Source organism: Macaca nemestrina, chromosome 2 (assembly GCF_043159975.1).
Source record: "Macaca nemestrina isolate mMacNem1 chromosome 2, mMacNem.hap1, whole genome shotgun sequence".
Taxonomy (NCBI): domain Eukaryota; kingdom Metazoa; phylum Chordata; class Mammalia; order Primates; family Cercopithecidae; genus Macaca; species Macaca nemestrina.
Genome location: NC_092126.1, coordinates 26364908 through 26390716, shown reverse-complemented (window position 1 = coordinate 26390716; position 25809 = coordinate 26364908). Strand labels below are relative to the sequence as shown.

At 39.0% G+C, this 25809-nt stretch overlaps 1 protein-coding gene across 13 annotated transcripts in view; it reads right to left on the bottom strand.

The window, feature by feature from the left end:
- LOC105488914 (zinc finger protein 385D) overlaps positions 1 to 25809 on the bottom strand; it is a 988258-nt gene that overhangs the window by 320527 nt on the left and 641922 nt on the right. The window contains exon 1 of one of the 13 annotated variants that reach the window (XM_011753419.3): positions 14651 to 15001. The exons of 11 other annotated variants lie outside the window; for them this stretch is intronic. In XM_011753419.3, the coding sequence (XP_011751721.1) occupies positions 14651 to 14672 (22 nt within the window). In that variant the 5' untranslated portion in view covers positions 14673 to 15001. Of the gene's footprint in view, positions 1 to 13798; positions 14340 to 14650; positions 15002 to 25809 lie in introns of those variants that run through there. One more of the 13 variants, XM_011753420.3, reaches the window with a different exon arrangement.

The following is a 25809-nucleotide window of genomic DNA, read 5'->3' as shown; positions in this document are numbered from 1 at the left end:
CAAGAGCTCAATAGATGGTGACATAATCACTGCTTGGAAATTTTCTTTCCTTAATAAACGTGACAGCTTCCTGTTTTACCATAAAGACATGCTATAGATACTCCAGTTTATTTCTAAGCCTATTGTGTGCTAAATAAAAAAATCATTTTTTAAAAAAATATGGAATTAGAAATAGAAGAAAGAATTACTGAAATGTGGAATAATACAAATGTGGTTTTGTCTCTTAATGCCCAACGACTGTTTAAAAAAGAAAATTTCCAACTGTATTTAAAATTACCTTTGGTTTTATAACTGCCTTAAGAGATCTTTCAAGGATCAGCCTTCTGGTTTTGAAGCAGAAGGGTAAAATTTCACTTACAAAGTGCATTCTTCTTGTTGCATTTATCCCCATTTGTAAAGCGCAGGTCATCTTTCAATTTCATGGCACCACTGCTTTTTTGAATAATGAGACTAACATCCATATGGAATTAGCACAATAGAAGTGAAATAGAGAAGTAGGCTGGGGAGGGGAGAGCAAGGACAAAAAAGCAGGAAGCTGTTTCATGTTGTTCTATCCTACAAATCCATGCTCTAAGAGGTCTTCAAGGCAGTCTGTTAGTTTAAAAGAAACTATTCTACTTTTTAATGATAGAAATATATGTAGAAATTGATCAACAAAAAATTTCCATAGGGTATTTTAGCAATAAGCATGAGGATTAAATATGCTTTGCCCAAGCAATCCCATTTCTTTTTTTTTTTTTTTTTTTTTTTTGAGGTGGAGTCTTACGCTGGAGTGCAGTAGCATGATCTCGGCTCACTGCAACCTTTGCCTTCTGGGTTCAAGTGATTCTTCTCCCTCAGCCTCCTGAGTAACTGGGATAACAGACGCTTGCCACCACGCCTGGCTAATTTTTGTATTTTTAGTAGACACAGAGTTTGACCATGTTGGCCAGGCTGTTCTTGAACTCCTGACCTCAAGTGATCTGCCCGCCTTGGCCTCCTAAAATGCTGGGACAGCAATCCCACTTCTATAGATAGATACGTGTGTCCATGTGACAAAGAATTATTATGCACTATGATAGTCATTGTTTTTACTAGTAAAATAATAGAAATAACTTATGTTTTTAAAGGCCAGCAAAATAAATCATTAGATACCATGCAGCCATAAAATAAAAAGAATAAGAATCAGTATATGATACATAAAACAATATGCAAAACAAGGTACATAGGATACTTCCATTACATGTATAAACAAGAGGGGGATATAGAAATATATATATATACACATAAGATAGATATATATACATACAAAATATATACACACTCCCTTCCATAGAATTTAGTCTCTCAAATACAACAAAATGCACCTGTGGTGGTTGGGGGGGGGGGGATTTAGTTTTCACTATTTATACTTTTATAATAATTTAAAAACTGTACATGTATTACTTTTTCAAAAACTACAAAAATATTCTATTGAACATATTCAAAGCATACATGTTCTCTCTCAGTTTCTGTGCTCCAAGGGTCTAAAAGATGTTTGGATTATTATCTGATAAGAAGGATCACTGCACATGTGGCACATTGCCTGATGTGCCCAGGAAGAAGAGAGTAAGAAAGAAGCCTGTCGTTCCATTTGGAAGAGTATGGTTCTTCTGTCAGGCACAAACTCACACAGGTAAACATCATAGCACATCTCCTAGCTCATAGCACTCAAGTAAAAATAGACAGCCATTACTGTGATTAGCATTATTTGTAAGTCACAATTTTGGAGAATTACAGGGCTCGGTGCTCTATGTTCCATGAACAGGATTTTATATCTCCTGCCCTGTGCAGACTTTCTGAAAGGGACCTGGAATCTTTCCCTGATCTCAGCCTCAGGCCCCACCTGCCAGGTGGCTGCTTGGCTTGTACACTGAGAGGAGTTTTGTTCATGCATTGGTTCTCTTGTTAGTTTGTTGCCTTCTTCAAAACACTGCTGCTCTATTTGAATGGTGAGAATACATTCCTAGGTTTGAGTTGTCAGGGACTGGAATTTACTCAAGGTCACATAGAAAGGTGTGGTGAGGTGGTCTGTGTTATGTGGCCAGACATCTTGGGTATGACCTGACTTGGCCACTGATTTTAGTCTCATTTTAATGTCACTGTACCTTGGTTTTCCCAACTAAAAACAGGAATACTGATAATTCTTCCATAACGGGGCTGTTGTGAAGACTGCTTGGGTTGCCGTACTTATAAAAATGGCTGTCAGGGACTAAGCGCTTACTAAATCTTAGCTATTATTAGTAAGTTACAGCCCTGCCTTGTGAGGTAGGGTGAGTTGCCATTATTATCTCAACTGATTCAGAAGCTGAGGCTCAGGACAATCCACCCAAATTCACATGACTGTCTCAGGACCTGGGTTTTAATGTTTAATTTGAGTATTAATAAGAGCCAAATATGAACATTTACTAATCACTTGGCCTCTATTTTCCTATCCATGAAATGGAGACTTTGGCCCCTTGTGTTTAATCCCCTTTCAGAAGGCTTTAACTATAGCAAGCAGTGTTGAAAACAGACAAAAGTCTCCCAATTTTACCTCTAAAATGGAAATAAACAAAAGTGTGATTATGTTGGATCCTTTCTGCAATTGCCTTTATACTTAAAGAAAGCAAGAGTAGCTTCTGCTTTGTCGCTCATTTGTTTTCTTATTTAAAATACTGGTCGGCAGCAGTTCAGGCCCAGTAACATCTATTGTGGAATAATCTACTGCTTGTAGCTGCCCCACTTACTAGTGATAATAGAAAAACAAAAGTGCACTTTGCTTCCCAACTAATCATCACATATCTAGCCGACTACATGCTCTGAGAAGCGTATGGCATTTGACAGGAGGTGAGTGAATTGACTTTCCTGGGTGGTGACTGGCAAAGCCAGCCTCTTTCTCTCAACACCATCCAATTGAGCAAGAGGAAGTAGAGCCTAAGGTCACTACTGAAAAGTCACTTGCATCAGAGAGAGATTCCCACAGCTTGCTATCACACTCCATAAACATTTATGAATCCGATGTTCTTGTGCCACGCTCTGTGCTAGGAAGTGCATGAGTTAAATGTTTTTCTCTTTTTCTCTCCACGGACATTTTTAGTGGAAGCTGCGGTGGAGGAGCTGCCTTGTCTGTGTGTGTGTTGTTTTAAGGATATCGATTGTTAACACAATGACGGGTCAGGAGATGGAAGGCACAGTCATTAGCTGCAGCCGCCCTCATAAGTTGTTACAGAGCTCAGAGAAACACTAATGGATAAACAAGGTCGACAGGAACATGAGGGGCCAGATCGGAATGTCCCAAGGTGGCAAAGTCTTAGCCAGGCCTTTCTTTCCCTAAGCAGCAAACAAAAAAAACATTAGTATTGATGTTCGGGGTAGGCAAAGTGTACAATGAAGAATGACTTCATTACAGCTTGCCCATCATAACAAGGGCAGGAGATGATTTAAAAGCTGCCCTCCTTGTACAGAGATGATGCAATAAAGATGATCCATGGTCACCTGCACTTGATCTTGGGGTATTTCTTCTTCTTTTCAGTAATGGAAGGGAGTACCGAGTCAGGTATATAAACAGCAATAACCACTGTGAACATTTACTGAAAGCGAACCTTGTGACAGCGTTTCCAGTGATTTCCATATGCCATTTAAGTTCATCTTTACCAATACACTAGAGAGTATCCTTTATTATTCCTGCTTCACAGATTAAGAAACTGAGGCTCAAAGAGATCAAGTTGTTTGCCCAACTTCTCCCCACTCTTGAGAGTTGAAGCTAAGGTTCAAATTCAGTCTACAGAAACTAGAGTGACCAGTTCATCCTCGTACACATGAGACTTTCTGTTTTGACGCTGAAAGTCCAACATCCTGAAAACCCTCTCAGTCCTAGGCAACATGGAATCATTGGTCACCATAATTGGAGCTCAAACCATGGACCATGCGGTGTCTTGTAGAATAAATAAGTATGCTTAGGTTGGAAACTTAGACCTGATTTCCCACATGTGCATAAAGTGGTAGCTCATCTAACTGGTCTCTAAAGCGTAACTACTCAAAGTGTGATCAGTGGGTGGACCAGGAACATTTAACATCTGGGAGCTTGTTAGAAAGGCAGAATCTTAGGCCACATCTCAGACCCACTGAATCACGACCTATATTATAATATAATCTTCAGGTAATTCGTACAAACACTAAGTTTTGGGAAGCAAGATTTCAAAATCCTTTCCAGAACTCTATTACTGTGATCCTGAATCAACTACTGTAATATGGACTTCTTTTGGGTACCAGCTCTATAAAGGATCCCAAGTAGAAAGGAAGGGTTCCTAGCCATTAGGGATGTTCACTGTGGAAACCAGGGATGGGCAGCACAGGCAATGTGTAACCAGGCCCACACTTCATGCCATACACTGATTTCCGTGAGAGGAGACAACGTGTTGTGGGGAAAGAACCCAGGCTTTGGACTCAGACTGACTTGGGCTGGAATCCTGACCCAGCCAACTGCTGCCGAGGTGACCTGGGGCAATCTGGAACTTCCTAGGGCCTCAGGATGCTTTCTGTAAAATGGTTAAAATTTCCCATCTCAGTGGTCCAATTGGACTGCCAGTTCCGGCTGTCCTTCATAATTAACTGAGGGGTATTAAATGAAAATGCAGATGCCTGGCTCCACCTTTAGAGAATTTAGTTATAATGGACTGTGACAGCACTTTGACATTAGTATCATTTCAAAGTTCCCAAAGTGATTCTTTTGTACAGCCAAGGTTTAGGTCCACTGATATTCCCCTTAAGGCTGGTGGTGAGGTACCAATGGAATAACTCATGGCAGCGCCTGGCACAGGCAGGCATTCAGCCCATATTCAATTCCTCTTCTGGGAGCAGTGGCCACATCACCGGTTATCACCTACCAGCATCAGGGCTATTCACAAAGGGCAGATGAGAATTCTCAAAGGAAACCAGGAGGTCCATAAAGGTCATGCCTTGAGCTTCTCACTATAGTATTTGTACTTATTGATTTAAAAGTAAGACAAAAACCAGATGGATACCATAAACAAAGTGATTCACCAGGTTAGTATTTAGGATCCTACACAACTTTTCTTTTAAAGGAAAAAAAATTAATCAATCTGCTTTCCAATTTACCTTGTAACTGATACATTTTTCTTAGGATACAAATCCTAAGAATGCCCACAGACCTCTAAGCTATAGCCCTCCATTCCTCAGGGCAGCTAATTAAAACGCCTGATGGTAACGGTGACTTCCATATTGTGTGCTGCAAGGGAAACGCTTCCCTGCAGTTACGGTGGTGGTACCTGAAAACAAGAGCGTCGTAAGTTGTAAATTGTCACAGGACTTTACAAGCAGACCTTGATAGAAATCCTAATAATTCTATACGGGAGCAGAATATTTTGCCTTGATTTTTTTTTTTTTTTTTTAGTAGTAGGTCCATTCAGCCAAAGAAATCTGTCTTTAAAAGTACAGCAACACATGGAGGTATAGATAAAAATCAATACCGAATTCCTCTTCATTTCCTAAGCAACATTAATAAACTCTCTCGGTTTTCAATATGTCTATCCCCATTAGAGTCTTGGAGGGGAAAGAGTATGGGGCATGGAATCTCAGGGTTCCTGCCCTGCTCACTTTCTCTTCCTGCCTCTCAGTCTGAACTTTCCCACTGGTATAGAATAATGACAAAGAATAGATTAGATGTGGCCTCTAAGGTATATTTAAACCACAATACAAGAGGCTATTTGATGAAGTAACCAAATGCTTCTCTCAATGTCCTCAGAAATCTCTGCTGGAATGTTAAACTGCAAAGCTGAACATTTATTTCCAAGTTGTTATTTTTCAAACTCCCCACTTCTTTTACTAATTCACTTGGTTTTTCACACCTTCATAACAAGGCCCATTTATACAGTGCTTTGCAGATTATAAAGTTTGTATTCAAATTTCATTAAACTTCACTGTCAGACTTTTTAACTGATTATATTTAATACTGATGCAAAGAAAGATTCACTAATTTGTCCAAAGCCACACTACCAGAAAGTGACAAAGGACCTACTTGAACAAGGAGGATTGGTGAAGAGCTGCTGAAAGCTCTTGAACCATACTTCCTTTCCCTGTTAAGTGTATCTTCCCCAACCAAACGCTCACTGATACTTGAGGTGGCTTTGCAGAAATACTCTCCCATTTAAATTGCTACTTATAGATCAGGGGTAAGATCTCCCTGCAGGTCTTTGGCCAATTTGTCCTGAGATCTGTTCTTGCTCTTCCTCTAAGCTGCAGAGGTAGAGGTTAAAACCTGGAGGATACATTTCCCAGGCCACCTTAGTTGGCCTCGGCTCAGTTCTGCCAATGAGAGGCAGAAAACAATGGATTGGAGGGCAACAGAATGGGAGAAACCAAGGTATTTTTCTGTCTCTCTCTGAGTGTAATGTGGGATCCCCTCTACGATTCCAGCTCCTGCCAGGAGGCCCTGGGCCCCAGCCTTCAGGATTCTATCTCTTGTGTTTCCATCTATAACTGTTAGTTTCTTGCTATTGCTACTCTATGAATTGTCTCACCATTCCCCATGTGGCTTCTATCACCTAGATACCAAATTATCTACATTAAATTATTTCTACGTAATTTACTAAGCATGGTTCCTAGTTTGACTCCAACAGGCAAAATCACTTTTCTCAATTTTCATACATTTGTATATGAGTTGGAAAAAAAGAAATAAAGAATTAAACTTAACTCACTGTTTACCATGTACTTTCCAGTGCTAGGCACTTTTATGTGTATAACATATTTTAGTCCTCCAAATAGAACCATGAGAAACATTATTATTATTATTTTACAAAGAAACAAAACATCAAAAATGTGAGATGACTTTCCCAAGGACACAGCAATACTGAAAGGAAGACACAGCAATACTGAAAGGAAGAGTAGGAAAAAGTAGGCCTTTTTCCTACTTATCAGTCATGGAATAAAGACTAGACTGGGATTCAATCTTGAACAAATGGTGGAGATGGGGTCACTGTAAATATCAAAGAGTTCGTAGCACAGATAACTTCAAAATTTTTCATAAGCATTGAGTTAAATAGTGAGACAGCAAAAACATACAATTAATATACAATTAGTATAAGTATACAATTAATATAAGCTTTAATATCTATACTAAATATAGATACTAGAGAAACTGAGGCAGTAGAGAAAGCCTGGATCCTTCCTGCCTGAGGCCAACTGTCTTAGTCTGTTCTGGCTGCCATGACAAAATACCACAGACTGGAGGGCTTAAACAACTGACATTTATTTCTCCCAGTTCTGGAGGCTGGGCAGTCCAAGATCAAGGTGTAGGCCTGGTTTGGTTTTGCTTAGGCTTTCTTCCTGGCTTGCAGCAGTTACCTTCTTGCTATAGCCTCATATGGTGGACAGAGGAAGCTCTCACATCTTCCTCTTCTTATAAGGGCACTAATCCCATCCTGAGGGTTCCACCCGAATGGCTTCATCTAAATTTAATTACCTCCTACAGGCCCCACCTCCATACTATCATATTAGGAATTAGGGCTTCAATTTATGCATTCGGAAAAGGGGCACACAAACATTCAGCCCCATAACACTGATGCATGCCTTCTAAGCAGAATTCATATTTTCTGACTATTAATGATTTGACGTAAAAAGACAAGGCAGAATAAAATTATAAATTATGTTCAGATTTCTGTTATGAATTGTGATTTCACAAAGTCAAGTCAAAACACAAACACGTATTGGATCCCAATTATTTGACTCATTTCTCTAGCTATTAGCTGGAGAATGTTTTCAAGTATTACTATTACAAATAATCTTCCATTCATAAAAATATCTCCCTACCCCCATTCTCCATTGTAAAGAGCCCTGAAGTAAGTCTCAGAAGTACTGACATAGAGTCTACACCTTAACAGTCACTAGCTTTGTGACCTTGAGAAAATTGTGTCAGTCATCTGGGGCTCAAATTCCTCACCTAAAAATAGGAATAATTATATTTCGTCTACTTCCCACAATGGGTCATTTTGAAGATAAAAAAAGCAAAATGTTGACACATTTTGAAAAATGCAAATTGCTATACAAGTATAAGGGATCATGTTTATTAAAGTACATTTACATTCCTTATTGCATTTTTATCCTCAGAGCAATCTGCTGCAACTACTTTCCCTCATCAGCAAAATGCTTGAATATGAAAAAAGGTAAGTGTGAAGAGCAACTTTACTAAAGCCCTGCAAATTGTAGGCAAAATTATGTTCATTTTCTTCTGCCATCATAAATGACAACCTTCAAAACTGGAGACCTTCCTAAACCTTTTCAGCTACTTGTACATCTAGGGTCTTTTCTCCACATCCCAGCCTGCTGGCAAGGGAATGCCAACATCTGGAGAAAATTCACTTAAGCAAAGTGAAGCTGAAAACTGAAATTGTGACCAGGTGAGTTACTATAAACTATAATTTTGCTATCTTATAGAATTTTAAGTATTTTTCAGATGGCCTTAATATTCTATAGAGTTAACACTAGCTTTATACTGCAGAGTCCTATGAAAGAAGCAACTGGAAACAGAAAAAAACATTATGGAATTTATTACATTTAGTTTAAAATTTAATTTCTATGGCCTAGTCCTTACTAGGACTTGGGTTAAAAAAAAAACAAAAAACAAAAAACCCACTAGTGTTTCAGCAACAAAAGGGATTGTTTCTCTTGTCAATGCCAGAGTATTAGCTTTCATAGGGAATATCAGCCTTAGGGAATGCGTGGAGGAAGTGGATTCCCTTCCTCTCTGCTCTCCAACACCCATTCAGTCTTGCACATCCAACACATATTTCTAAGTGCCTGGCACTAAGAAGAGTGCTGAGGATATAGATTAAACAACATTTATCCATTAAAAACTCTCAGTCTACCAACCCCATTCCTGCTCCCATAGCACCCATCTTCCTGTGGGGCAGACAGCATTTTCTGTGAGCATCCATCCTGATACTGCTGCGGATTTCCTTTCTGACCTTGGTCAGGTTACTTTTCTTTTTCCTCTCAACTTACAGAAATGTGATAATGCATGTGGGCAAAAAAAGAAAAAAACTGAAAGATTGATAAGAAAGAAAAGAGATTCACTACATCCCAGCCAGTGCCCTAATACAGGTTCATATGCATTTGAGGTTTTGGAATCAAGAGGGTTTCATGAAAATACCTTCCATTTTAAGGGCTGTGTAAACCTGGAGTTCATATTCAATCAGGGCTGACTTCCAGCTGCTTCATAACGATTTTAACGCTGCGACAGAGCAGAGCATCTTCCTATTTTCAATCCTAGCAATTTGGTTCAAGCATGATCTCAACCACTTTAAGCTTTGATATTTCTAGCCACCTCTTATGCTGTATTTTCTCTTAATGCCACCAATCATGTGTGAAATGCTGTTGCAAAACTAATCTTTGTGGGAAATGATATGTAATGGCTTCTTTAAAGAGAGACAGACAGAAAGAGAGAGGGCAGGGACTATGACCTTTGTTGTTTTTTGACATGGTTTTCGTAGTGCCATACAAATGGAAACATCCCTTTCTCAAGGTCAAAGTAGAAATAGGTTTCTGCTTATACAAGCATCATGCTTTCTTAGGCAGGAAAAGCTTTGAAAATGATCCTTATGACTTGATTTTTAGAACCTCTAATGTATATAATGGTTGCTAAACTTGAAAGCCAGCTGTGCTTAAAAAATACTTTAATATCTACCTTATTAAGTCAATACTTAATGTATTACATTTCAAATGATGTGAAAAGATCCAGGAATACATAAATGCTATGAATGAAGTATAATATTAAGTATCTATGTAACAAGGAACTATTTGACATTCCAGTATTAAACACACACACACCAACCAATACATCTTGTCTTATCAAGGGAGTGTTCAGGCAAAAGCAGCTGTGACCAAATCTTCTGGAATGGAAATCAGAAACCACTAATTTAAATTTTTCATTTGTTTTTTGGAACAATTATGTCACCCACGAAAGCGTAACTTTGCAAGTCATCATTAGCTCATGAATTTTGGAACTTATCCCTTAAATAAACGTATCTCATTTCCATATAATCACAACAACTATGGAGGTCTTTTAAAAACTAGCTTAAAATTTAAGGGTGTGATAAGGAATCCATGTTACTGGTATGTTGATCAAATTTGGAATTTGGCTTTTAAAATAAGAACTTCACGTGAAATTAAAAGGAGAATAGTCGTGAGGAAGAAATCTTTATGGTTTTTAAAGTTATCTTAGATTTCAGATTCTTATGCATGACCCTTTCTGATAGTATTCACCTGTTACATTCTCCAGCCTTGTTTTGTAGTAATTTATTGCATGTAATTTAGATTTAAGTGTAATAAGACATAATGGTCAGGACTTCAAGCTTTAAAAGGGGGACTTTAGACATAGAAGTTCCTTGCTGAATTATTCTCTCCCCTGTCAGCTTTGGGAAGATAGAAACACTGGCTGAGTGTTTAGAAATAGTCTAGTGGACCTAATTCTCCATAACAGATCACTCAGTACAAACTAATTAGAAGGAGTTAAATGTTTCCACTGAAACCACTAAAAAAGAAGATGTTTTTCTCTGCTGCCTGCTGCTTTCTGATCATTTCCTTCCTCATAACCTTGCCATTTAAATGTTTTTCTGGCACACTAGTTTGGAGGTGAACTTGATGGTCCAGCTACAACCAAAAGTGTAAGTGCTGACTTGAGAATGTTCTAAACATTCCAGGGGAAAACAAAAGTCCTTCCTAAGACAATGTGCAAATGTGTCTACTATAGGCAGGGGAATAGGGTTATGTCCTAGAATTTTCCTACTAGATTTTTTTTTTTTTAAGCTGTTGTACTAAAAGCTTCCTCAGGTTTTTTTTTTTTTTTATTACAGGCACACCACCAAATGTGTTTCCTATTTTTCTTAGGCATTTTAATGAAGAGAGTTGATCCACAACTAACACCAAGGCGAACTTGAATGGTTCATTCACACTTTCTAAATTTTGCCTGCCCTTTTCTCTAGGTTTAATTAATATGTCATTAATAGTATCATTTAGGGAGAGCTCTAATATTTGCCTCTTAGTTCTGTTTAAGGTGTATCATTTCATTTTTTTTTTAGGAGTATTATCATGGGGGCAAGCCCCAGCTCCTTCTTGGCTATAAGCTTACCACAGTCTCTACCTGCTTGACTCAGAATTGAAAGCTTACTGATATGCACCCACACAGAATTTCTTCAGTACATCAGCCTCCCATTTTCTCTCCCGATGGCAAAGGGTGAGACATGGCATCTCTCTGGCCAACCATGGGGAATCTGTGTGGTTGACATGACCACTGGCAACGACTCACCTATCCAGCAGTGGAGAAATGTGTCAGGCCAGATGGGAAGGGGGAGACGATTCAAACATACGGTGCTTAGAGCAGGAGACAGTGCACAGTTACAACCTTCTGCCAGGTGCTGAGCAATCGCCAGGGTGCACTCAAGCAAAGACCCTGCCCTTCATACCAGCACAGTCCTCTTAACTAAACTGTAACTGGGCAGCTCAGTCCATTGTACTGACAACCACCCACAGCCTCTTCTCCTTAATCTAGGGAGAAGTCCCGCAGCTGCCTTGCTTTTATTTCTGGATAAATTATTAATGGCTATTCATCTTTGGCACATGTAATTTTTAACTATGTAAAATATTGATGGGGGTGGGAGGGTAAAATCATAAGTATTTATATTTTTCCCTTGCTTTTACAGTAAATCACACTCAGTTTGCTGACTGAGATTTTCCCTGCTTCCTTCTCCCATATGAACCTTATATTTAACTCCAAATAGTGAATGCAAGATCCAAGATCGATAGATTAAGTAACAAAAGTATCCACGGTGACTGAACAGCAAACTCTTAAATCATGGCACAGGAAGTACAGATGAGCGATTATTGAAAACACTGCACTAAAATCTCAATAGGAGATAAGAGTGAGGCTTAAGTCATTAGAAAGCTCTATTAGTCTGGTAAGTCTGAGACAGCACGCTCCAAACATGAGCTGTTCTTGAGATCCGAAAATATTACATATTCCACCAACTTGCACACACACAACTGACTCCACCTAAGCTAGGGCAGGGTCCAGTTGTCCAGTCCCAAGGGGAAGGAGGAATGAATTGAAGCAGATAGGCTGAGCCAGGCTATTCAGGCAGTGATTCTTCAGCTATATTTGAAGGGGTAGGGGGGAGGGGCAACACTGACAAATCAGATGATTTATAAAGGAAGTAAATATCCTGCTTTCATATCAATTCACCCCATACCATAGCATCACCGTGCTCTTCATCACGCTCTGCTGGGGCCACAAATAAAGGACTTATGACACCTCTACCCCATTCTCACAAATCACCAGAAAAACCTAAGAATGCAGCATCGCTTTCCCTTTGTCCCTGTTCTCCCTGACTTGATAAACCATTTGCAGTTGAAAAATGAAGAAGAAAGTAATGGCCAACCAATTTGCAAAGTGAAAGCATTGTTTTGAAGAATTACCTGAAATCGCTACAATTTTGAACACAAACACATTAAGATACATACACATGTACACATATATGTGTGTACGTACATACATACATACATATATACATACATAGCCTTTAGGATTTTCAAACATTAGGATGCTATTGAATTTTAACATGCCTGAAGTATACTGCTTAATTCTTTTTGCCCTCGCTCTTGTACTACACATTTTTTTTTAGAGACAGGTGGGCTCCCAAAGTTGTGGATATCTAACAGCTTGAACGACAAGCTGCATAGCATACCCTGAAAGAAACGGCATTCCTGAATACCTAGGATTTCCTCTGGGAATAGAAAAACATTTCTTATACCAAAATTATGGTAAGGCAATGTTCAAGACACGGAGGGCAACTTTAGCCTTGCCTTTCAAAGAGTAGAGTGTCATCTGAAGTAAGTAGGACATCACATTTCAATTCGTACTATTAAAAACTTGTGTTACACAATGAAACTGATTACCCTATGAATCACTCTGCTTTACAAGAGGCTGAACTAGCATACAGTTAATAACACGAGCTAGCCCAGTGAACATTTCTCCAATAGTCACACGATAATCCAGTACAGCATGGATGGCCTTTGACCAGTACTTTTAGACTTTACTGCTATTCTAACTGGCCCTACTTCCTCATGACAATCACATAAGGAATTGTTGCAACAGGGTGAAAATATAAACTAAAATTATAATTTCATCACCCTTCAGTATCATTACTGATGCCGAAATTTTATTTTGTTCAAAAGACTTATTATCTTTACAAGCTTTTCCATTTATGAAAATATATGCATGATAAAGTCTAATAGTGGCCAATAAACAAGCTTACCACCTCCATCACTACCCACTGGAAAGAGATGGTTTTTAACTATAGATTCTGCTTAAATTTGGTGAAGCAATGAAGACTGTTTCTTCCAAATCATTTTCAGTTATTTTAAGACTTCTTTTCTAATATGACACAAATTATAGGGAAATCAAAACCGTCAAGACAACTAAAGGCATTTAGCTTTTGGAACTTAGGTTCCTTCCACACTCTCTCAAATGTCTCAAAGACTAAAGGAAACAAAACAGAGCAAATAGTACATACAGAAATAAATGCCCAACAAACTAACAGTGCCCCAACCTAAGTTTATCTAAATACCTCTTTAATCTGAAAGAAGACTCTAGATTTAATATTGAAAGCAAATCAAGAAATCAGAGAATTTGCATCTTGGATACATTTCTAGCCCCTCTCCAGTTGCTCTATCAAACCTTTTAATATCACATAGATGCCCTTAAATGATGATGCCAGATGGGACTTACAGAAGGAAAGCATAACTTCAGAGAGGACGAACAAATATTCAGTCCTTATCCTTGACTTCTTCTTATTTAGTGAAGGGGCTTGCCTCCTGTACTAGCAGTAAGTTGCAGTGTTAAGAGTGCAAATGCCCAGCTCCAAGCCCACTTCCAGTGCTCAACTGATAGCTCAGATCTAAGCCTGAACATGCTTTCTGGAAATGCAGGCAGCTCAAGTGAAAACCTAACTGAGGTTTCTACCGTGGCACAACACTAAACTGCACAAATATTTGACAGCTCCGAGACCTCTAAAGGTTTAAAGTAATATGCATTTTGTGCTAGGCTGCTCCTAGCTAGACAGAGCACTGAGATGATATAGAGAAGTGTTCTCAGCTGCTCAACCACTGCTCACTAGAGAATGTTTTCCTTCTCCGCCTCTGAACAAGAAAAAACAGCAAATGCTTAATGAAATGCTCATATTGACTAAGCTTTCACAGCATCAATAGTATAGGAACTTTGTTTCACATTCCATTAAGTTTGCTCATGACTTCCCACGCTGCACCATTTCTTCTTCACCTAGCTAAAACAGCCAACTTCATTCGGGCAAATCAAGGCAAAGTTTGCCCCCCCACCCCCCCCCCCACCCCCCGTCCCTGTCTCTTTTCTTTTCCAACTTAAACTCATCCACGGCCAAATTAACAGCCCCAATAGTGGCACAAAGGAAGCTTCGAAGGCTGCACCGGCTTGGTCCTCCAGTTGCCAACTGGAGGTAGGTTCAATGTAATATATTCTTGCAGCTTAAATAATTTTGTAAGGGCTTGTCTGCACTGATGAAGAGCCGGACACCCCCAGAATTACATCATCAGAGTGAACACTCACCAAAATACATTATGTTTCTCATTAATCAGACAGCTGGAATCCCACCGCGTTGTCTTCAGCATCAGCTCTCACCCAAGGCTGGCACGCAGAGCAGAGCCGTTTCATGCTACATTCGGTGGAAATGTCCCCGGCGTGGAGAGCAGTGAGCGCCGAGAGCGTGCCTCCTCCGCGGGTTGAGCGCCTTGCAGCCTGCCTTTCCGGGGCTAAGATCCCCGGCGGCTGGAGAGTGCGCTGGGGCTGCCTGCTGCACTGCCCATCCTTACTGTAATCCGACTCCTCCTTGCGATGTCCTTGCCGCGCCTGTGACATCAGGACTGAGAGTACTACAAACAGACCCCTCCACCCCACCCCACCCCACCCTGGGTTAGCAGCCGCTCCATGAGGTGCTCCGATTGCCTGCCTGGACCAACCATGGCTCTCGGGAAGCTTTGACGAGCCCAGAGACTTGGGAAGGGGCGGAGTGAGGGGCGCGGGAGGCTCTCTTAAAGCGAGAAGGGTCTCGGGATCCACACGGGAGCACACAGGAGGATTTCGCCACGGTGCAGGAGGGACGTGGTTAAGGCGAGTTCTGCCATTAACGTGTAAATTAGACAACACTTTTACCCCGCCCCTCCTATGAATGCCACCATTCTCTCCAAAATTTAACCTCCTCTACCAAGTGAAAACGGCAGTACGAAGAGGGATGGTGCCGTGCTTGCGTTCTCTTTGCTGTGGGCTTGAGGGTTTGTTGTTATTTTTTGTGATGTTTATATATAAGAGGAATAAAAGGAACGCCAGGGACCATTGCTAGGGTAATAGAGGTTTACACTTAGAAGTGATCAGGTCCCAGAAAGCTAGTACTTGGTGAAGAGTAATTTTTTATTTCTTGAGTGTTCCCTGAGCTATGTTGATAGAAAGATATAAAGAAAAATAACTGGTGATAAAAGTCACATCTCAGTTGCCCAGGATTTGCTGCCTCCCTTAGTAGGTAGTTATAAAGCACACTGAGGCTGAAATGATCTTTGACCTCCTGAAAGGGAGAGATGATTAGCCTGAAGGGCAACCAACATTGTGTCATAATTAAAGTCCAGTCACCAATTTAATATAGCTACACACACACACACACACACACACACACACACACACTCCCATTAAATTTGAGATGAACAGTCAAGAAAGGCAAAACTTAGCAAAGCCTCTGGCTCCTCCAATGGTATAATGAATTGCAGTCCTTATCTTACATAGGAAAGGATATTAGAAAGAAATCCCTGAAAGCTATGCTGATTAATACTTAAATGCACAGCATGGAAAAAATAAACTCATACAGCACGTTTCCTTTCCTAAGGACTCATCACTTTGGGAACCAGTTTACGTACTGGGACATTTGAACTTATAAATTTCTATAAAAATTTATGAAATTAAGAACCAAATATAAACAAAGAACTGTAGTCTATGGAAGAACCCAATTGATACATTTTTAATCTGGGCTTTTATAAAACTATGATAGCAAATATTTCTACATTTTGATATTAAAATATTCTATGGCAATTCCTTACACAATTCTATGTCTCTTGGTGGATTTAATGTGTATAGAAATTAGGAGGCTGAAGCTCATAATAACAGCTTTCTGTGCAATCTTGCATAAAAGCTTAACTCCGATTCTACCTCTGTGAAAAGAGTGCAATGAACAATATCCTCTCTCACACTAGATTGTAAAGAATTTGGTGAGTGAAAATAGGTAAGCAAATATAAATCAGAAACATCACGGTGAATCTTAAGATAAATCTAGTACTGTTCTTTTAGAAATACTCCTAATTTAAAGCAACCAGAGGAAAATGTAAATAGTACAGGATATTAACTTTTTTACTCCCTTTTAAAAATTAAAATAAAAACAATGTTACAGGCAAGTGTTGAAGAAAATGCATAAATGTTTTTTCCTTTTGGACAAATGGAAATTGTCCAAAAGTACAATTAATAGTTCTTCCCTCAGGCAAAAGAACCATCTGTGGTAGAGCCTATTCATGAAGCCTGTAAGCTGCCTTGACCTCCTACATGTGCTAGGGGGCACTGTAGTTTAATGTTAGTGCTTTGGGTCCATTTGAGTTCCTGTAGTTGGAAGATGCAAGCATTGAGAGTTGAGTTTCAAATAGGAGATTTGAAACACTAAAGGACTATCTTAATCATTAATAACACCCTTGCATTTGCATGACATTTTACAGTTAAAAGGCACTTTCACATGTCATCTTTATTACTAACAAATTGAGATATAGAAAGGTGGATATTACAGATGTCACAAATGAAGAACCGGAGGCTCAGAGATGTTAAGCAACTTTCTCAATGATGTGATGAGTAAGAAACAGTTGTCTTACTATTTGTTCGTTGAATTTATATTAGAGTTCTCCAACAGGTTTCCTTCTTCAAATAAATGTGCTATTTATAATGGCTCAAGTAAAAGTCACCCCCAATAAAACAATGTCACTGCATGTTCTAGAAACAAATATATCTATATGGTCACAAATACATCAGCAGGCAGTATTTGGTAATAGAACATGCCAATCTTTGCCTGGTAGTATACCCCAAAAAGCAGCATGTAGCCTTTGAAAGAATTTGGCATTCTAGAAGCAACTGAGTGTAGTATCTACACAAAGTAATTCTGTTCAAACAGAAAAGGAAGACGTCCTTTTAATTAAAGTTGTATGCCCCCGCTTCCCTGCAGTTAAGAGTTATCTGGACTGTAGAAGCCTAAGAAACAAACTTGTTCATCTCTGGATGGAAAACAAGTGACTTTTGTTTTAATTTTATACTTTTTACTGTTTTATATAAACTATTTTATTTATTTGTATATATTTATAAAGAAAAAAATGCAACTTTTTTTTGATTGTTGTTGTTTTGTGTGTGTGTGTGTTTGCATTTTTTTTTTTTTTTTTTTTTTTTTGAGACGGAGTCTGGCTCTGTCGCCCAGGCTGGAGTGCAGTGACCGGATCTCAGCTCACTGCAAGCTCTGCCTCCCGGGTTCACGCCATTCTCCTGCCTCAGCCTCCCGAGTAGCTGGGACTACAGGCGCCCGCCACCTCGCCCGGCTAGTTTTTTGTATTTTTTAATAGAGACGGGGTTTCACCGTGTTAGCCAGGATGGTCTCGATCTCCTGACCTCGTGATCCGCCCGTCTCGGCCTCCCAAAGTGCTGGGATTACAGGCTTGAGCCACCGTGCCTGGCCGTGTTTGCGTTTTGTACTTTGACCAGCATCTCCCTAATACTCTCGCTCTGCAGCTCTGGTAACCATTTTATTCCTGTTTTTATAGAGTTTGACTTTTTTACACTCTACCTGTAAGTGAAATCATTGGGTATTTGTTTTTCTGTACCTGGCTTATTTCACGTAAGACAACAATGTCCTCCAGGTTTATCTATATTGTCACAAATGAGAGGATCTTCTTCTTTTAAAAGGTTGATGGAATACTATTCATATTCCATTATGTATATATGCGACATCTTTGTTATCCACTAGTGGACACCTTGCTTGATTCCTGAGTAATACTGCAATGAACATGGTAGTACACACCTTTCTTCAACATACTTTTTTAAAAAAAATTTTGAACCATAATAATATCCAAATGAAGCCACAGCTGATCTTGGCTAGATAGAGGATTGTGAACATGCCAGCTGTGCCTGAGAGATGCTCTTATATGTCATCTCAAGGGATTGACTTAGCAGCTTCTAGGGAAGAATCTGGTTCACACCCTGACCTTTATCTGTCTCTAAGAGTCTGTGAGAACCTAGGAGCTTCTGAGGGTGAATTAAGTCAGTTCATCCGGGGTCAGCTATAGCACCAACCTGCTTGCCAGATAAAAATATACCTAGCACTACTAAAACAAAGGATGCCTTCAAACCACTTACATATTTTGAATTAAAATATCATGGTAGGGTGAAAATTTTTTCTGTGTTCTAAGATCCAGGTAGCTGCCTGCCTTGATTCCTCATCTCATTCAAATCTTGCTCAGAGGTTTATCAGTGTACTGATTCACTCTCCTCTTTTTCCAGTTTGAAACTGCCTTTGTCCCTCCCCTGACATTTCTTAACCGCCTTTCCTCCCTTATTTTTCTCCATGGCAACTATCATCATCTGACACACTATTTTAGATGTCTGTTTATTTTTGATTTCTCTTCACTGGAATGTAATCTCAGTGAGGGCAGGGATTTTATCTGTTCAATGCTATATCTACAGTTCTTAGAAAGGTACCTGCTACTTCTCGTTATACCATAAATATTTGTGAATGAGGGAATAAGTGAATGAATGAATGGGCATCCTAAGTACAGCTGTATTGTGTGTAAGACATCATACTTTTCTATGTGCCTGAAGTCAGTTCTTTGAGGTTGATGGTGTTCTGTGCAAAGTGTTTACACAAATTGAATTTGTCCATGCTTAGCAGCAGCTGTTCTTAAATTCCATTCAGTACAGATGCCAGGTGGTACTGCAGGCCACAGTTTGTGAGCGTGTTTGTCCTTTCAAATTCTCATAGCTGCATGGAGCAGAGATTTAGATTTAGCATGAGTTAGCATAGCTCAGTTGTGTCTTCCATTGCCTTACGCTTGGCTTTAGTTTAGTCCATCTTTATCTATATTGTAGCAATAACATTTTATCCAGTGTTCCTGATTTCAGGCTTGCCCATGTCTAATTCATTCTCCATATTAGATCCATTACTATCTTTAAAAACGGTATGATCATGCCACTCCTTTGCTCAATGTTCTTCACTGTTTCTATATTTTTATCCACCAAGGTAGTTAAGGTCTTTGACAACCAGGTCCCTATTCGCTTCTCCATTTGTAAATACTTTGTCCTTCACAGTCTTCACTGGGTGAAACCGAATGTATGGCTGTAATTCGCCTGAAGACTACATTCCCTTTTACCTGCTGTCTCTACTGAAGCAATTCGTAATCAATCTTTGGGTGTCTGTTTAAATATTATGTCTTCTGAGAAAATCATTTTTCTCACCAAAAGACTAAACGAGGTGTTGTTTGTATTTTTTTCATATAGTACACTGTACTAATTCCTACTCTAGCATTTAAACTTAGTGTGGGAATTTGCCTTTACCTGTATGTAACCCAAATGAGAGAGGATTTTCTTTTTAACTCCATGACCTCATACAAATCCATCGTTCAATGAACAAATTCATTATTTATCTATTAATTCATTCAACATTTTTGAATAAATTTAACATCTTTGAAGCCTATTATATGCCAGGCACTGCAGAAAGTACAAAGGATAAATGGGGAATACACCTTATGAGCGCCAGGAAGAACAACAAGGCCAATATGCCAGAGTAGTGTAGATCTTAAAAAGCAAACTAACAGCTGACTTCAAATAGGTGAGATAGAGCCCAGTTCAGTAGAACTTTTAGGCCATTAGAAATAATTTGACTTTTATTATGACTTACATGATATAACTTTGGAGCAACATGATTTGACATGCTTTAACAGGTTCACTATGGCGGATGTATGAAGAATTGACTAAAGGGAGGAAGGACACATGCAAGGTGACCAGTTAGGAAGGCTTTGTAATAATCCAGAAAAGAGAACATGGCTTGGACCAGGGAAGAAACAGTGGTGGTGGAAAAAGTGGCCAGATTCTCTACATGTACCAAAATGGGTCCATAGAATTTTCTGATGAGTTAGATAAGCAATGTAAGATTTTTTTTTTTTTTGAGACGAAGTCTCACTGTTGTTCCCCAGGCTGGAGTGCAAAGGCAGGCACAATCTCAGCTCACTGCAACCTCTGCCTCCCTGGTTCAAGCAATTCTCCTGCCTCAGCCGCCCCCCGCCCCCCGCCCCGAGTGGCTGGGATTATAGGTGCCTGACACCATGCTGGATACTTTTTGTACTTTTAGTAGAGACAGGGTTCTAACATGTTGGTCAGGCTGGCCTTGAACTCCTGATCTCAGGTGATCCGCCCGCCTTGGTCTCCCAAAGTGCTGAGATTATAGGCATGAGCCACCGTGCCTGGCCAAGATTTTTTTTAAAGTAGTGGATTATTCACAATTTGAGGACTGAGCAAATGGTAGGACAGAATTTCCACGAAATCAGGAAATAACTTTTAGAGAACTTGCTTTGGGGGAGGTTAGAAGGTGGTCAGTGTAGGGGAATAATGTTTGGTTTGACATTCCTATTATATCCAAGTAGAAGTGTTTCATAGTAGTTTGGCTATACAGGTCTGGAGCTCAAAGGAGATGTTTGGGCTTCATATTTAAATTTGGAAGTCATGATTTTATAAATGATAATAAAATCCATGAGATCAGATAATATCTTTTAGGAAGTATAGATTGAAAAAGGAGAAGAGGGTTAACACTAAACACGGAGTTATAAGAGCAAAAGCACAAGTATATGGGTAGTTAGCGATGAATATTTGTTGAAAGTATAATAACTTTTGAATGCATGTGTGTTGACATATGAATGACATGTGCTGGAAGGCTATTTTAAGCCTGAGTTGGCCTCTAGTATACCACCACTCAATGTCAAAACAGTTTGAAAATTACACAAATAAGTTGCCCATATGGAAACAACTACCTAATTCAATTTATCTGTGTAGTGTTTGAATCAGAATTTTTTAAGTTGTGTAGACACTGCTATAAACTCATAAATCAATTTTATGATCAAATTCTTACTTGATGTTTCCATACAAATTAAATGCCTGGGTCATTATGGAAAATTAATTGCCTACAAGAAAAAGTACTAACATTGTGCTAAGGATAAAAATTCTAGAAATACCATAATATTCCAAAATTCTAGATTTCACTGACTTTGGAGACATATCATAAATTTCTCTTTTTCTCTCTCTTTATTTTTTATTTTTTAGATGGAGTCTTACTCTGTTGCCCAAGCCCCAGACTGGAGTGGCGCAATCTCAGCTCACCACAACCTCTGCCTCCTGGGTTGAAGTGATTCTCGTGCGTCAGCCTCACTATAGTCACAGCCTCAGCTGGGACTACAGGAGCATGCCACCATGCGGGGATAATTTTTGTATTTTTGATAGAGATAGGGTTTTACCATGTTGGCCAGGCTGGTCTTGAACTGATCTCAGGTGATCCAACCACTTTGGCCTCCCAAAGTGCTGAGATTACAGGTGTGAGCCACCACACCCGGCCTAAATTTATTATATATGTGACTCTTTCTAATCTGATGGACAGCTAATAGGAGCTTTTTATTATATTTAGTAACCAGCATTGAGAGCCAGAAATCTTACCTTGGGGCTGGTTGTGGAATAGCAATGTTTATTGACTCAAAAAATAGTTGTTAAGTACTCCTGTGCCAAGTACTGTCCTAGGCGCTAAAGGTATATTAATGAAATTACAGAAACCTCTGTATACATGGAGCTTAAATTCTAGAATTCTTTATATTTCAACATATACAGTAGGATTTGGAACCTCTTTCACCTTTATCTCATACAGAGGAAATGACCTAAAGCATCTTTCAACTCATTCATTCACTGGTTACAGTTTATTGCTTCTCTCTCCAACAGCAGACCAGACATAAGGGTAGAGACATGTATATCATGTTCATACTACAACCAATGCCTCAGATGGTGTCTAAAACATAGGAGACATGCCATAAATGTATGTTGAGTGAATAAATCTATTGAAAGTCTTCTGCCTCTGGATGGTGCTTCCTACTGTTCCTACTGAGAATATAAAGTTCTATTCTACCAAGAATGCCATTTTCTATTCTCCGTTATTTGTCTTACAAGTTTTATTCACTACCTAAATCTCAGACATTTTGTTTGTACGTTTGCCCTGATTAATCGATAGTCCTGATCCCCTTGCAATAAGAAGCGTTACACACTTCCTTTCTGATGGTTCTCAGATTATCTCTCTCATGCCTCTTTTTGTTTTTCTTCTGTTTCTTTCCTTCACAAAGCCCTTCAGAAAGCTGCATATATTTTTACCTAGTTTGTATGAGGCAGGGGCAGACACTGGCCTCTCACTTTAAATGTATGTATAATAGATATTATAACCAAAAATAGATGGACACCATGTCAAAACTTTGGTAGTCCCAGATCACCTAGTATGGTGCCTCACTCATAGAAAGCCACATCATTATAACCATCGTCATCACTGGCAAAAACCAAAAAAGAAACAGTGGAGTTGCTATTATAACAAGTCCTGAACTCGAATGTTCAAGTTACTTACCTCCCTGTTTTTCAAAGTACTTAGTATCTCAGTTGAGGAAATGAAGCATATATCCAAAAATATAACTAAAAACAAAGGTAACATAAAGTAACAAATGAATACTCTAGGACATGTGTATAAGGGTTTAGTAAAAGATGATATTATGAAGGGGTTCAGGCAATCCTGAGAAGCTACAAGTGGTGGAACTTAAGCTCTGTCTTTAATATTGACCCGGACCGATGTAATGCACAAAGAGCTGACAAATGACATAAAACAAGAATGGGACTGTGAGTGATGTGTCTGGGAGACCAAGAACAAATTAGAATATTAAAGAGTAAGTTTCTCAAAAGATCTTCAAGCAACGTAAGGTTGGAGAAGAAAACACAGATGCTGTATTGGATGAGAACTCCCATTCCAGGAAAAAGGCTTACATTTTATTTGACAGACAGTGTAGGAAGTGTTTGCTGAATGAATACATAAATGAACTTCAAAGTATTTCCAAGGACAGAAATATAATAATATACCTCCAAAGACATTTGGTGACACAATAACGTGAGTTAATACATCTTGTGTAGCAGGCTGAAAGATCTTATACACTCCAGAGATTTCCAATTTTTCTTAAAATAAAATTCATTTATGGTTCCTGGGCAGCCATTTCAGAATCAGCCCTCCCAGACCCAGACCCACCACCAATATGTTTGCAAACAAAATGAAAGAAGTAAACGGCATTATATTGAATTTCTTATTTTGCCTTTAAAAAAGAGATTCTTCATGATAAATTGAGTGCAGCGCCAGTAAATTTGGATGCTTTAGGTCATGAACATTCCATTTTTATATATACTGTGATAACAACTACATAGAGTGAGCAGAGAGACGGTGCAACTGTGCCCCAATGTTGCAAGAATTCACAAAGTAATTGAAAGTGTTTCCAAGTGTGCATAATTCTGTGCCTCCAGTCAAATACAGTAAGTGGAAATTTGTTTGGCTTCCTCTGTCAAACTGTCTGAAATACATAAAGGAAGTGTGTAATGGGAAAACAAAATATTACAGTTTCAACATTCTTTTAATTATCTCTCAATCTCATCTTTGCTATGCTCAAACATAATAATAATCCTGAAGGCTCATCTCTGATCTTTTGGTGGATAAAATGACCAGATGTGATTGTTACCCTTGACTCAAAAGTGTCAGTTCTAGAAAATCTGCAGTATTTGTCACCATGAATACCATTTAACTGCAGTGTTACCCAAAGGAACTCTGCACAGCCACACGTGAATACAACTGGAGGAACTTAATTAATCTTGCTGTCACTTCCATGATGCTTTTCATTAGTTTTGCTGCTATCTGATCAACTGGATTTCTCTGTACTGGTAATGCTACCCATAGCCTCTTATAAAGTATTTTCAAAAGGTAAACAACGATTCACCTTTGTGGTAGTGAACTTTTATACAGTAGGACATTATTACTGCTACTCATATGAAGGTAACTCTCACATTTCATATTTAAAATTATAAAATCATGGGAAACATAAATATCTAATCTGTCTCCAACTGAGAAACTGTTTTAAACTCTATGCACAGATTAGGTATTTGAAATAAAAGGTCATACTTGTCTTTATATTATTTTCATGAATACTGATGCTTAGTGCACTATGAAGAACAGTACTGACTAAATATAGAATATAATTCATAAGAAATCTGGGCTTTTTCACTGACTGCTGGAAAGCAGTTTAGCAAAAATTACATTTAACTGGGAGAACAAAGGAAACGATAATTCAATGGTAGCATTTGTCCTCTCTGTGAGTCATATTTTTGAAAGATTGGTTTAATGTGTGTATATTTTAAATATAATTTATTTATATTTAGCATTATTTTTAAATGTTATCCACAGTTTAGGGCTGACCCGTGTAAATAGTAGAACATTATGAAATGACTGAGTGTGACTTTAATGGTTAGGTCAGAAAAGACAAAGTGGCTTTTGCTTCTCTCTTTTGTATCATACACTTTAGGGAACGTCACCTGCCATGCTATGAGGGTGCTCAAGAAGCCCTGTGAAGAGGTACACATGGCAAGGAAGTGAAAACTCCAGCCAAAGCCAGTACCAACTTGCCGTGTATGTGAATGAGCTGCCTTGGAAGGGGATTCTTCAAACTGTGCCAAGCCTTCACCTACCTGCAGCCATGATCAATATTTTAGTGCAGCTTCATGAGAGACTCCTAGTCAGCACCACCAGCTGAGCAACTCCCAGATTCCCGACCTACAACAACTGCGTGAGATGTTAAACCTTTATTGTTGTTTTAGACCTCTAAATTTGGGGTAATATTTTTTACACGTCAATAGATGGCTAATACATGATGGAACTTTATAGTCTAGTTTTAACAATGAAACTTCTGAATAGTATTACTTAAATTGATGACAAGGTGGTCTGGAATTCAGCTGAGATAAGACAGATGTAGGATCTTGGAAGCCTGGATCCCATTTGGGGCTTGGTTTCCTTACCCATGAAGTGATAATGTGAGAATGAGTGAAGGTCATCAATCAATGAAAGAACCAACATAGAGAGGTGAGAGAAGTAATACAGCCTCAGAGGATGGGCTCATTATATGTCTATAGGTAGGATAAGATACTTTGGAGGAATGAAGAGTGTGTGTCAGTTCTCAAGGGGGTGGCTGTCACTTAGCTTCAACCAATAATAGTCACGAGAGAATGCAGATCCAATTTTCTCAGATTCTTCCTTTTTTTTTCTAGCTTTTTTCAGATATTACCCGAATGATAAAAATTGTATCTAACTTAAAGTCATAATGGCTTAAAATTATGATTGCAAGAGCATTTTCTTCTCCCCCTGCCCCCCCCTTTTTTTTTTTGAGACGGAGTCTTGCTCTGTCGCCAGGCTGGAGTGCAGTGGCTCGATCTCAGCTCACTGCAACCTCTGACTTCCTCGTTCAAGCAATTCTTCTGCCTCAGCCTCCTGAGTAACTGGGATTACAGGCATGCACCACCATGCCCAGCTAATTTTTGTATTTTTAGTA